We start from the raw sequence: 14,085 nt of genomic DNA, 5'->3' as shown, positions 1-14,085 counted from the left end.
TCAGATAAAACTGAATGATCTCCTCATGACCCCCCTGCGTTGTCATCTTAAGTGGTGCTGTGACCTCTCTGATCAGCCCCCGACCCCCAACGGCCGGCTGTCTAAGGCGTGGACAGGAAAGGGGTTTTCTACCGGCCGAAGGGGGAATTCCTAACCTATAACAAAATGCCCGATCAATAAAATTCCCAGCTGCGCCTGAATCTACTAGCGCCTTATGCTGGGAATGAGGTGCCACCTGTGGAAATCTCACAGGAATACTCATGTGACCAACAGAGAGCTCTGGGTAAGTGGGGCGCCTACTCACCTGAAATGACTCCCCAGTGCGTGACCTGTTGTCTCCTCTCCCAGGAGACCCTCCCCAGCACCTGGCCGCGGTGTGTCCTCCACGGCCACAGTTGGTGCAGGGGGTGGCCTCCCTCGGGTTCTCTCTCCTCCTCTCTCTAGCGCCAGCACCCCCGAGCTCCATGGGAATCGGCTCGGAGGTGCTGGAGGGTGGAATGGACGACCCCCACTCGGGACGTCCGCGGGTAGCCAGCAGGGTGTCGAGACGGATGGAGATGTCCACCAACTGGTCGAAGGATAGGTTGGTGTCCCTGCAGGCCAGCTCACGACGAACGTCCTCTCGTAGGCTACACCGGTAATGGTCGATGAGGGCCCTCTCATTCCACCCCGCATCCGCGTCCGGAACTCCAGCGCGAACTCCTGTGCGCTCCTCTTCCCCTGTCGGAGGTGGAACAGACGCTCCCCCGCCGCCTTCCCTTCAGGTGGGTGATCGAAGACAGCCCTGAAGTGGCGGGAGAACTCCGCGTAGGTGATGGTAGCGGCGTCTATTCCCCTCCATTCGGCGTTGGCCCACTCCAACGCCTTGCCGGATAGACAGGAGATGAGGGCGGAGACGCTCTCGTATCCCGAGGGCGCAGGGTGTATGGTAGCCAGGTAGAGTTCCACCTGCAGGAGGAACCCCTGACACCCGGCTGCAGAACCGTCATATGCCCTCGGGAGCGAGAGCCGAATGCCACTGGGTTCCGGTGCTGAGAGAGGAGGACTGGCCGTTGGTGATGGAATGGTGTGCGAAGGCGTGGGCACCTCTCCAGTAACCAACCGGCGCAGCGTGTTGGACACCTCGTTCATGGCGGCCCCAAGTTGCCGGATCATGGTGTCTTAGTCGCTGATCCGATCCTCCAGGGACTTGGGTGCCGCCAATGCTCCTGCTGACTCCATAGTGGTGTGTTGTTCTGTCAAGGCTGAGGTGTATGTGGTGTGGAAGTCAGGCGCAGGACACCGAAGCTTAGTCCAACAAAAGTTTACTAATGTAACAAAAGGCACAGATACAAAATAAACGGCCTCAAAAACAACAGAGGCGAGCAATACGCAACTATGCGTAAAAACAACAAACTGAGAAAAAACACGCAGCACAACGGACAGGCGAAACAACACACAATCTAACCAATACAAAACAGGGAACTTATAGGACACGTAATCAGAACACAAACAGACACAGGTGTGCAAGACAGACCAAAGCAATCACACCACGAAACATTCAACGGTGGCAGCTAGTACTCCGGGGACGGCGAACGCCGAAGCCTGCCCGAACCAGGAGGAGGAGCAGTCTCGGCCGAAACCGTGACATTGAGAGGGGGTCAAATACTTATTTCCCTCATTAAAATGCAAATCAATTTATAACATTTTTGACATGCGTTTTTCTGGATTTTTTTGTTGTTATTCTGTCTCTCACTGTTCAAATAAACCTACCATTAAAATTATAGACTGATAATTTATTTGTCAGTGGGCAAACGTACAAAATCAGCAAGGGATCAAATACTTTTTTCCCTCACTGTATCTGTTTATGGTCCAATAACATTTTTTAAATAATCCATCTACCTTGCGTATCTATTTGGACAATTTGCACATTCGGATCGAAATTACTATTAATTAATATCATCACCCCTTTTTGAATTTCTTTGCCCATGTGTGAAGAATATTTCACCCCCCCCATTCCTTTTTCCACGCAACTTCATATAGAATTGTTGAATGAGTTTCCTGTAAACAATAGATATTATATTCCTTCTCTTTGAGCCATGTAAATATTGTTCTTCTTTTGTTATTATCAGCTAAGCCATTACAATTATAACTGGCTATACTTATTTCAGCATAAACCATAATGAGATACAAGTTTCAAGTCTATTTATCAGTATATATGTTTGTCAATTTACCAATAAACAATACCGTAATGATTGAGTGTCCATATAGCTGTACCGTGATATTTGCATTGCTACTAAGTAACCCTTCAATTGTTCTCCACTAATTCCCCCGCTAAAGCCCCTCCCCATCCCAAGTTGAGCCGTCATCCCAGTGGTCGGCATCCCACCCACGTCCCTCCGGATCCCTAGGGCCCCGAGAGGCCATGACCCATCCATCGAAAACAGCACACAGTGCCACACACAAAACAGAAGCAGATTAACCGCCAAAAGCATTTCCAATGCTGTCACCTCTCTCTCTATATATAACTATTTAAATATATATATCTATTCAAATATCCTGCAAATCTTATTTTCCATCATTATCAATTAATATGCGTAACAATGTTGGCAGTTCATGCGCAGGATCTCAACATACAACCCGGATTGCCATTGTATTACCCCCCCCCCCACAACACCATTATCTTTGTCTTACTGAGATTTACTGTCAGGGCCCAGGTCTGGGAGAATCTGTGCAGAAGATCTAGGTGCTGCTGTAGGCCCTCCTTGGTTGGGGACAGAAGCACCAGATCATCAGCAAACAGACATTTGACATCAGATTCTAGTAGGGTGAGGCTAGGTGCATCTATCTGCCTCCAATATGCTTCTGTCATACCTCTTAACCCACCACAGAAAGACCACTCTATCCTTTTGTGTCCATAAACTACTGAAGACAGTCTGCTGTGTTGGTTTTCATTGTCACCACATACACTATCTGTTATAGTAGTTATGTGTCACCCACCTTTTACCCTTGTCACTTGTTTTTTACATGTTCATCATATTTATCTAATGTATCTAGTCAAATGTCCAACACCTGTAACTACTCATGATCAAGAGTGTAAATTAAATGTACAAGCTGTGTAACAAAATAAATATGATGATGATGATGCTGAATACAAAATGTATTGTAATGAATATGTATTAGGTTCAAACTAGACCATAGAATACCATAGCTAATATCTGCCACTGAGGGGGTTATGTACATTCAAACAGAAACAGGAAGAGACTTAAAGACAGTGAGGTCTGTGAACATGTAGAGTTATGCTCTTTTTTTATTTCACGTTTAATTCACATTAGTTGAACTCAACCAAATGTAAATCAAAACTAGATGTTGAACGGACGTCTGTGCCCAGTGGATAGTGCCACTGTCCATTGGTACTTCACTAACCCTGGTGGTATGAGGTGGTGCATGCTGGGTGGTAGTGGTTCCTGTGTGAGGAGCAATTCTGGAGCTTTAGATGGAAGTTCAGTTACTTTAATCAGACCACTGATGCTGCCAAAATGTTTAAATCATGACTGTATGTCTAACAAATTACTGTGTGTGTTCATTTAATGAAAATAGCTTCAAATAATTTCCGTAAACCTTTTGCCATTGAAATGCTTGGTTTGATTGTGTGGGTGTGTTGATACAAATTTAAATATATTTACATTTACAGCCCTGATTGGCGTAAAGGATCGTGTGGACTCCCCGCATACCCCTTCAAAGTAGAAGGATACATATGCAAATAAAAGGTCAGAATAATCAGAACAGATTGAGATGCGATGCTGTGGGCCAAAAACTCCATCCCACAGATTTTGTTTTCAAATGCTTTGTTACAGTTTTTTTAAATCGCTTTGGCACTTTTTTCACAAGTATGTGGTACATTTTCACAACTTCAAACTGGTCACACTTGTAATGCAGCCAGTCTTTCTTTCAAAACCTGTCATTGTGCATTCATTTGGATTGTAAACGTGTAATGAGAACATTGTTTAATCACCAAAACTCAACAAAATTAATATAGTCGTTTCAAATCGCCCTTAGAAGTGCTGAAAATAATATGCTACAGTACTGTAAATTACAGTAGATTACACTGTTTTCACATTAGGCAATACACTTACATTACGCTACAAAATTGACAGAAAATCTATAATTTCCATAATATCTATCCAATGTGTAATCAAAGGTGTGATCAATGAAGACATCTAAGGAAGACATTGGTCTGAATTGATGTCGTGGCATGCCTCATCCATGGCCAGAAGGAGGGTGGCACACTCATGGGGATGGTGATCGTACACCTTCCACCTCCATGCTGAAAGAAAATCCTCAATAGGGTTGAGGAAAGGAGAGTATGGGAGCAGATATAGGGTCATGAATTGGGAATGGGCCCGAAACCATGACTGAACCACATCTACATGTTGGAACCTGACATTGTCCCACACAATGACATAGGTGACCCCTTCACCTTGACGGGCCTGCTCAATTTCATTGAGAAACACAATGAGGTGTGCAGCTTTATAGGATCCAAGTAATGGCCTACGTCCTACAGCACCATCTTCAGAGGAAGCTGCACACATGGAGATGTTTCCCCCACGTTGTCCAGGAACTTGGACGGTCGCCCGTTGGCCGATGAGATTCCACCCACGGCGCTGAGTTTTGGCCAGGTTGAAGCCCGCTTCATCAACAAAGATATCATTCTGATGGTTAACAGAATCATCACCATCACCCTCTAAAAACATATTTGGTTTAGTTATTTTTACAGTATTGTTTTAATGTGATACTGTGAAGTAGCTGTGCATCAAATAGCAACAGTAATACAGTATATAGTGCTGTACCTGAACATACTCGGCCCACAGTTCTTTCACCCTGTCGTTGTTTCTGTCAAAAGGCACCAGGTCAATGTGTTTCATAGATACCTGCTGCCTCTTCATAAGGTGGCCGATTGTTGGTAGGCTGATGGATGCCACATTGGCAAAGATGTCACCGTTCTCCTCAATGGCCTGCTTTATTTCAGACAGCCATATGTCATTCCTGGCCCTCACCATTTACAACACTGCTGGTCGGTCAGCACACAGCCACGGCACCACCATGGGGTCTTCTGTCAATTCTGATGGTAGAACAGAGTATACTGTCAATAGATCACACTGTAAGAATATTGTAACATGTTTTGTGAATTTACATGCATTACAATATATCATATAATGTAAATGTACTGTTAAAGCATAGTGCATATCCTTCAGACTTACCGGATTTCTTGGCGAAATGTTGTCATGATTGAACTGACAGTTGATCTTTTCAGATTTGGGTGAACTATTCAGGCAGCCTCTGCCATGGTAAGGCCTCTGTGTACCACATGGTCAACAACGATGGCCCAGACATCATTAGACACAACAGTTCCCTGCCCTCTGCCTCCCTCTCTATCTGATGTCCACCTCTTTGAAGTCTTTGACCTCTTTGATGGGTCTAATGCCAACTTCTTTGACCAATTTGATGGGGCCCATGCCCACCTCTTTGACCTCTTTGATGGGTCTAATGCCCACCTCTTTGACCTCTTTGATGGGTCTAATGCCCACCTCTCTGATGGCCCCTTGTCCACCAGCTCTTTGATTTCTTCCTCTCCCTTGCTGTCTATCCTGCTCCTTGTTAAAGAACTTGCAAGTGTTTTATTTTTTTTATTTTTCATGATCTGTATTGAGTTTTGTACTAAGAGTTGTGAAATATTACCACATATGTATGAAAATTGTACCAAAGCAACAAAAAAAAGTGAGTTTGAGTGTGAGTTTGAGTGTGAAGTAGTTGCTGTGTTGGAGCCAACAGTAGAACACAAAGCTCAGTATTTAACATGACGTCATGGAATGAGTTTAGCTGAAACTTGTAGCATTCTGGTAATGCAGCTTCCTGAACTAATTTTAACACTTTGGCTTGGAGGACATCTGTGGTTATGAGCTGTACATGACAAAGGGTTCATTTCCTGTATAGAAGAGGGATAAAGGGGCCTCCCAATTGGCGCGGCAGTCAAAGGCACTGCACTGCAGTGTTGAGGTGTCACTACTGCCTGGGGTTTTATCCCAGGCTGTGTCACAGCCAGCCATGAGTGGGAGTCCCATAGGGCGGTGCACAATTGACCCAGCGTCGTCTGGGTTAGGGCAGGGTTTGGCCCGGGGGCTTTCCTTGGCTCATCGCGCTCTAGCGACTCCTTGTGGTGGGACTGGCGCCTGCAAGCTGACCTCAGTCGTCAGTTGAATGGTGTTTCCTCCGACATATTGGTGCGGCTGGCTTCCGGATTAAGCAAGCAGGTGTTAAGAAGCAGTGCGGCATGGCAGGTCATGTTTCGTAGGATGCATGATTTGACATCTGGTCGGGTAAAATGATTACTAAAATCTTTAAAAGAAGTGGGAGAGAGACAGAGAGCGTTCTTGTTGAACGTAAAACCACATCAGACTGGGTTGTGGTCCGGAGGACCCTGAACCCTGACCTGGTTTAAAGTGAGAGTTTGTGGAGGTCTTGGTCTAGTCCCCATCACTACATCTCTGTAGCAGATGACCCCTCAAATCTATCAATGTCTAGCACATTGAGAACATTTATCATATAGTTTCTCATATACTGAAATATTGAATTTGCCAATGTGGTGTATGTCGCCCAATTATTGGGTAGAACATCTCTTTGGAGAAGTAGCAGAAATGTTTGTGTTATTCTCACTCATTTGCAAGGACAAGTTGCACTCTTAAAAAAAGAAAACATTATTTGTATAGTAATAATCTCAATAATAATCATATCATCTCTTCAATTGTATGGTCAACTTCCACACATGTGAATATCTAAATAATTGTTCCATTTATCACAACAGTGTAAACAACAAGTTATTACTTTTTCACAAATGATCAATTTATAATGATCTATTTTAATTGTATTTTTGATTCAAGTTCTTCTATGTAATCCATCAGGTCCATAGATGTGAAAGTCCTACTGATTCCTTGGGGCATGTTGGTGGTGGTGACAGCTGGTATCCTAGTCACATGGAAGATGTGGACAAAGCATAGTAAGTAGTCATTTTATGTGAATATAAAAACGAGAATAGTTTAGAAAAATACAAAACGTATTGTCATTGTGAACAACATTATATTGCTTGCTTGTGATTTATCTTGAATGACAGAAAGTATTTAGAGGAATTGTCTATAAGAAATCCATTCAGAGGTATTATTGTACTATAACAAACTCAGAAGTAATTGACATCTCCCTCTTTATTCCAGAGAACAATAAGGCCAAGGACCAGACAACTAACAACTCAGTGGTAGGATACACTTAATTTATTATATTTTATTATTTTCAACCATCTGCTTTTCTGTTCTTGAGTTCAGATCATCTACCATTTGACTCTAGTATTACCTCTTCAGTTGGTTATCAATGAGTTGACATAAAAGGTCCAATATTCTGAACCCAAGGTCTTATAACACTCAAGACGTTGACAAATTATGTTTAAAAGACAGAGAACAGGAAGCTGTCAGTTCACTAAATATATCTGTGACTGCATCCTATCATGGAAACAAACTGTGGTTTAGTTGGTAAATAGACAAGTCATGTTTCTCTTTGCTATATATTTATTTGCAGTCTGCTGACCCTGAGCAGGACATTATATACAGCACAGTGAGCCACACCAGAGAAACAGCACAGCAGGTACAAACTGAATAAACCTGGTTTAGGTCTGTGGAGATCTTGGACTAGTACCAATCACTCCATCTCTGCATGGAGCTAAGGTTCTCTCTCTCTTTCTCTCTCCTCCATTTCTGCAATGTGAGCTTGGGTTCTCTCTCTCTCTCTCTCTCTCGCTCTCTCTCAATTCAAGTCAATTCAATTTTTCAATTTAAGGGTTTTATTGGCATGGGAAACGTATGTTAATATTGCCAAAGCAAGTGAAGTAGATAGTAAGCAAAAGTGAAATAAACAATAAATATTAACAGTAAACATTACACTCAGAAGTTTCAAAAGAATAAAGACATTTCAAATGTCATATTATGTATATATACAGTGTTGTAACAATGTGCAAATAGTTAAAGTACAAATGGGAAAATAAATAAACATAAATATGGGTTGTATTTACAATGGTGTTTGTTCTTCACTGGTTGCCCTTTTCTTGTGGCAACAGGTCACAAATCTTGCAGCTGTGATGGCACACTGTGGTTTTTCACCCAGCAGATAAGGGAGTTTATCAAAATTGGGTTTGTTTTCAAATTCTTTGTGGATCGCTATAATCTGAGGGAAATATGTGTCTCTAATATGGTCATACATTTGGCAGGAGGTTTGGAAGTGCAGCTCAGTTTCCACCTCATTTTGTGGGCAGTGTGCACATAGCCTGTCTTCTCTTGAGAGCCAGGTCTGCCTACGGTGGCCTTTCTCAATAGCAAGGCTATGCTCACTGAGTCTGTACATAGTCAAAGCTTTCCTTAAGTTTGGGTCAGTCACAGTGGTCAGGTATTCTGCCACTGTGTACTCTCTGTTTAGGGCCAAATAGCATTCTAGTTTGCTCTGGGTTTTTTTTTCTTTCCAATGTGTCAAGTAATTCTCTTTTTGTTTTCTCATGATTTGGTTGGGTCTAATTGTGTTGTTGTTGTTGTTGTTGTTGTCTTGGGGCTCTGTGGGGTCTGTTTGTGTTTGTGAACAGAGCCCCAGGGCCAGCTTACTTAGGGGACTCTTCTCCAAGTTCATCTCTCTGTAGGTGATGGCTTTGTTAAGGAAGTTTTGGGAATCGCTTGCTTTTAAGTGGTTATAGAATTTAACGGCTCTTTTCTGGATTTTGATAATTTGCGGGTATTGGCCTAATTCTGCTCTGTATGCATTAGTTGGTGTTTTACGTTGTACACAGAGGATGTTTTTGCAGAATTCTGCATGCAGAGTCTCAATTTGGTGTCTGTCCCATTTTGTGAATTCTTGGTTGGTGAGCGGACCCCAGACCTCACAACCATAAAAGGCAATGGGTTCTATAACTGATTCATGTATTTTTAGCCAGATCCTAATTGATATGTCAAATTGTATGTTCCTTTTGATGGCATAGAAGGCCCTTCTTGCCTTGTCTCTCAGATCGTTCACAGCTTTATGGAAGTTACCTGAGGCGCTGATGTTTAGGCCGAGGTATGTATAGTTTTTTGTGTGCTCTAGGGCAACGGTGTCTAGATGGAATTTGTATTTGTGGTCCTGGCAACTGGAACTTTTTTGGAACACCATTATTTTTGTCTTACTGAGATTTACTGTCTGGGCCAAGGTCTGACAGAATCTGTGCAGAAGATCTAGGTGCTGCTGTAGGCCCTCCTTGGTTGGCGACAGAAGCACCAGATCATCAGCAAACAGTAGACATTTTACTTCAGATTCTAGTAGGGTGAGGCTGGGTGCTGCAGACTATTCTAGTGCCCTCGCCAATTCGTTGATATATATGTTGAAGAGGGTGGGGCTTAAACTGCATCCCTGTCTCACCCCACAGCCCTGTGGAAAGAAATGTGTGTGTTTTTTGCCAATTTTAACCGCACACTTGTTGTTTGTGTACATGGATTTTATAATGTCGTATGTTTTTCCCCCAACCCCACTTTCCATCAATTTGTATACCAGACCCTCATGCCAAATTGAGTCAAAGGCTTTTTTGAAATCAACAAAGCATGAGAAGACTTTGCCTTTGTTTTGGTTTGTTTGTTTGTCAATTCGGGTGTGCAGGGTGAATACGTGGTCTGTCGTACGGTAATTTGGTAAAAAGCCAATTTCACATTTGCTCAGTACATTGTTTTCACTGAGGAAATGAACTAGTCTGCTGTTAATGATAATGCAGAGGATTTTCCCAAGGATGCTGTTGACGCATATCCCACGGTAGTTATTGGGGTCAAATTTGTCTCCACTTTTGTGGATTGGGGTGATCAGTCCTTGGTTCCAAATATTGGGGAAGATGCCAGAACTAAGGGTGATGTTAAAGAGTTTAAGTATAGCTAATTGAAATTTGTGGTCTGTATATTTTATCATTTCATTGAGGATACCATCAACACCTCAGGCCTTTTTGGGTTGGAGGGTTTGTATTTTGTCCTGTAGTTCATTCAATGTAATTGGAGAATCCAGTGGGTTCTGGTATTCTTTAATAGTTGATTCTAAGATTTGCATTTGATAATGTATATTTTTTTGCTGTTTGTTCTCTGTTATAGGGCCAAAAAGATTGGAGAAGTGGTTTACCCACACATCTCTGTTTTGGATAGATAGCTCTTCATGTTGTTGTTTGTTTAGTGTTTTCCAATTTTCCCAGAAGTGGTTAGAGTCTATGGATTCTTCAATTACATTGAGCTGATTTCTGACATGCTGTTCCTTATTTTTCCGTAGTGTATATCTTTATTGTTTTAGTGATTTACCATAGTGAAGGCGTAGGCTCAGGTTTTCTGGGTCTCTATGTTTTTGGTTGGATAGGTTTCTCAATTTCTTTCTTATGTTTTTGCATTCTTCATCAAACCATTTTTCACTGTTGTTACTTTTCTTTGGTTTTCTGTTAGAGATTTTTTGATTTGATAGGGATGCTGAGAGGTCAAATATACTGTTTAGGTTTTCTACTGCCAAGTTTACACTATTACAGTGGAACGTTTTGTCCAGGAAGTTGTCTAGAATGGATTGAATTTGTTGTTGCCTAATTGTTTTTTGGTAGGTTTCAACAGTACTTTCCTTCCATCTATATAATTTCTTAATATTATTCAGTTCCTTTGGCTTTGATGCCTCATGATTGAGTGTTGCTCTGTTCAAGTAGACAGTGATTCAAGTAGACTATGATTCAAGTAGACTATGATTTTCAATCCCTGCAGTGTTGAGCTGAGTATCTGAAGTTCCAATACTCTGTATTCCTATGCATGTCGCCATATGTTTCCCTTCTGTCCTGTCCATTTCTAAGAGCCCAAAGCCAGAGAGCCACCATGATGTGATGTACAGCACTGTGATGTCTGATCAGTTCAGGACAGAACAGAAGGTCAACATATGGCTACATGCATCGTTGGTCTTAGACAACATTATGGATGTTACTCATAAAACGTCATAGCCTTAGCACATTTGCATCTGTTTTAGAAAACAATTGTATTTACAGTTTCATTTTCTTTCTTGGAACAAGCAATAGATAAATGTACACTATAACAATACAACAATACGTTTTTGTTATCTGGGTCTCTCTCTATCAGCAGGCCCCATTTCCTGAAGATAATGATGATGTCACATACAGCACTGTCATCCCCCAGCACAAGGCCCAACTAAAATTACAGGCCAAGGTAAAGCTGCTCTGTTGATTAGCCACAGCTAGTATCATGTTATCAGAAACAACAGTAGGTGATTGTTTTCTCAGTGTTAATATAGTCATGGTTATGTCACCATTATACCTATAGGCCTAATATATCACCTTTATGTCACATATCACAATTACAACTGTCTTTCACAGAGAACTGTGTTTTAAACTGTACTCTCCATTGTGACAAAATGTCCCTGTTCACCTCTCTACCTGTTCCTCCTCTGTAGGCAGCAGAACCAGATGATAATGTGGTCTACAGCTCACTAGCTCTACAGGTGACCACACAGGTCAGTGTTGGTGTCTCCTCTGTCTGTTGTACCAGATGATGCTGATTTCTCAACAAAGATACAGACAACACCACATTGCTATGTGTTGTAAACGTCACTCTTTAATCACACACATCTTTCTTAGTCTTTTTATTTTGCTGTATGAAAAACTGTATAATCACGTTGTGACCAGCTAACCACATTGTTTTCAGTGTGTATCCATAACATTACAGTGTGGAGTGTGCCTGGGTTTAGTGTGAAGTTGCCGCTAGATGCTGATTTTTTTTTAAAATCCCACTAAAGGTTAAGGTTAGGATTGGGGGAGGGGAAGCTGATTCTAGATCTCTATCTATTGGAAATGTCACCACAGTGATTGTGACTGAATGTTACACGTTCTCTCCAGCAGAGGGCAGCATCAGCACAGCAGTGACTGACTGAGTGACCTTGGTGGAGTCCTTATCCTGGAAGGACAGCCCACTCCCCTCTCCTGGGTCTCAACATCTATCTGCCTCCAATATGCTTCTGTCATACCTCTTAACCCACCCCAGAAAGACCCCTCTATCCTTTTGTGTCCATAAACTACTGAAGACAGTCTGCTGTGTTAGTTTTCATTGTTACCACATACACTATCTGTTATAGTAGTTATGTGTCACCCACCTTTTACCCTTGTCACTTGTTTTTTACATCATCATCTTATTTCTGTCACCTAATTCATTGTCCTATGCCTGTAACTAATCATGATCAAAAGTATAGATAGTATAGTATAGTAGCTACTATGTATAATAACTACTGTACTGCGATAATAAAATGTACTATACTGTCTATATTGCACAATGGACATCTGTCACACCTGATGTGTATTTTTAATGGATTATCATATAAAATTGAGTTAATCATGAACATATAGTTAACATTCTTTGTGGCTAACTGAATTGGGCCGTTTGTTTTTGTCTCTCTCTTCAAACACAGTGAAGGGAGCAGCACCAGGGTTGAATAAAGTTTGGGCTAGACCTTTGTCTCCTTGGTATCTTCTTGATTGATTACAGCATGAGGGGGTGAGGTTTGTGTAATTTAGGGCCTTGTCATGTTTAAACTAAACATGAGTGTGTGTGCAAGACAGGGGAGCGGGTGATTGGTTGGAGTAATAGTTCAGCCGTCCTCAGGGACAAAGGAAGTGGGCGGAGCAATAAAAGAGCGGGAAAACTGAAGAGGACTATATAAGATGGAGGGAGACCTTAAGGATGTGTGCCCCTCTGCAGACTGGTATCGGCTTTGTTGAAAACTTTAATAAAGTAATTTCTTGATGCAACAAAAACTCTGTAAGACCTTATTTGTAATAAAGTATAGTGGTTATTTTCCACAACACACCCTGATCTGTTTCACCTGTCTTATGCTTGTCTCCATCCCCCTCCAGGTGTAGCCCATTTTCCCCAGTATCCCCTGTGCATTTCTACCTGTGTTTTCTGTTTGTCTGTTGCCAGTTTGTCTTGTTTCGTCAAGCCTATCAGCGTGTTTTTCCCGTACTTCTATTCTCTCTAGTCCCTGTTTTCTAGTTCTCCCGGTTCTGACCTATTCTACCTGTCCTGACTCCGAGCATGCCTGCTGTCCTGGACCTATCTGACTCTGACCTGGTTTACAAACCTCTGCCTGACCTGACCCTGAGCCTGCCTGCCGTTCTCTAACTTATTGACTCTGCCCTGGATTACTGACCTCTGCCTGCCCTTGACCTGTCATTTGCCTGTCCACTGTTTTGTAATATACATCTATGATTTGAACTGTTTGCATATGGGTCTTATCCTGATTCCTGATAGTACAAACTGGCTGACCCAGCAGACTCGGACAAGCTCTGCGACGCCGTCTCCTCCCACTGAGCCACCATTGCAAGACACGAGGAGTTACTTCACAACCTTATGGAAGGATTCCAGACCTTGGCTGAACGCCACGGCTGTCCTTTCCATACATTGCCGGAGAAAGTCAGCGGATTGTCTATTAGGCAGCAGCCACTACTTTAATCCCCCAGACTCTCAGCAACCCCGCCACCAGCTGCATTTCTTCCCAGCCTACCACGGTGTCCTGAGAACCATGCTTACCTCCGGAGCGCTATGCTGGAGATTCTGGAACCTGCCAGGCTTTTCTCTCCCAGTACTCCCTCATCTTCTGTTCCGGTTGCCCTCGCACGTCCTCAATTTCCACCTCGCCTCCAAGGAATCCTGGAAATCTCCAAAGTCTACACTTCCGAGTGAATCCGATGTCACCTGAGTTCTCTCAGAAATCACAGAGGGTTGCCGACTCGCCTATGCAACTTTGCAGAGCTAGATTGTCTCCTGCCGAATGGTTACACAGACTGAACACATAGGGCTGTCATTATATTTCTACCTGTCCTGTAAAAAGACCCGGCTCATCAGGAGGTATGAGTACACTGGTGGCTATTACGGAGAATGTCCAGTCTCCCATTACTCGTACCCCTTTCCATGCCATCCTGCTGTGCGGTGACCGGTCCAAATCTCCCCCGGTACTCATTGACTCTGGGGCCGACAA

General features: G+C 42.8%; 1 protein-coding gene across 2 annotated transcripts in view; it reads left to right on the top strand.

Moving 5' to 3' along the window:
* Positions 1-12,141, top strand: part of LOC123483428 (polymeric immunoglobulin receptor-like) — a 35,968-nt gene extending 23,827 nt beyond the window's left edge. Inside the window, exons 5-9 of one of the 2 annotated variants that reach the window (XM_045213410.1) lie at positions 6,939-7,033; positions 7,245-7,285; positions 11,181-11,264; positions 11,509-11,568; positions 11,951-12,141. In XM_045213410.1, the coding sequence (XP_045069345.1) occupies positions 6,939-7,033; positions 7,245-7,285; positions 11,181-11,264; positions 11,509-11,568; positions 11,951-11,977 (307 nt within the window). In that variant the 3' untranslated portion in view covers positions 11,978-12,141. Of the gene's footprint in view, positions 1-6,936; positions 7,034-7,244; positions 7,286-11,177; positions 11,265-11,508; positions 11,569-11,950 lie in introns of those variants that run through there. The other variant, XR_006658237.1, reaches the window with a different exon arrangement.
* The last annotated feature ends 1,944 nt before the right edge of the window (positions 12,142-14,085 follow it).

This window comes from Coregonus clupeaformis, unplaced genomic scaffold, assembly GCF_020615455.1.
Source record: "Coregonus clupeaformis isolate EN_2021a unplaced genomic scaffold, ASM2061545v1 scaf0111, whole genome shotgun sequence".
NCBI lineage: Eukaryota > Metazoa > Chordata > Actinopteri > Salmoniformes > Salmonidae > Coregonus > Coregonus clupeaformis.
The sequence above is the reverse complement of the archived record's forward strand: the minus strand, read 5'-3'. Positions and strand labels throughout refer to the sequence as shown.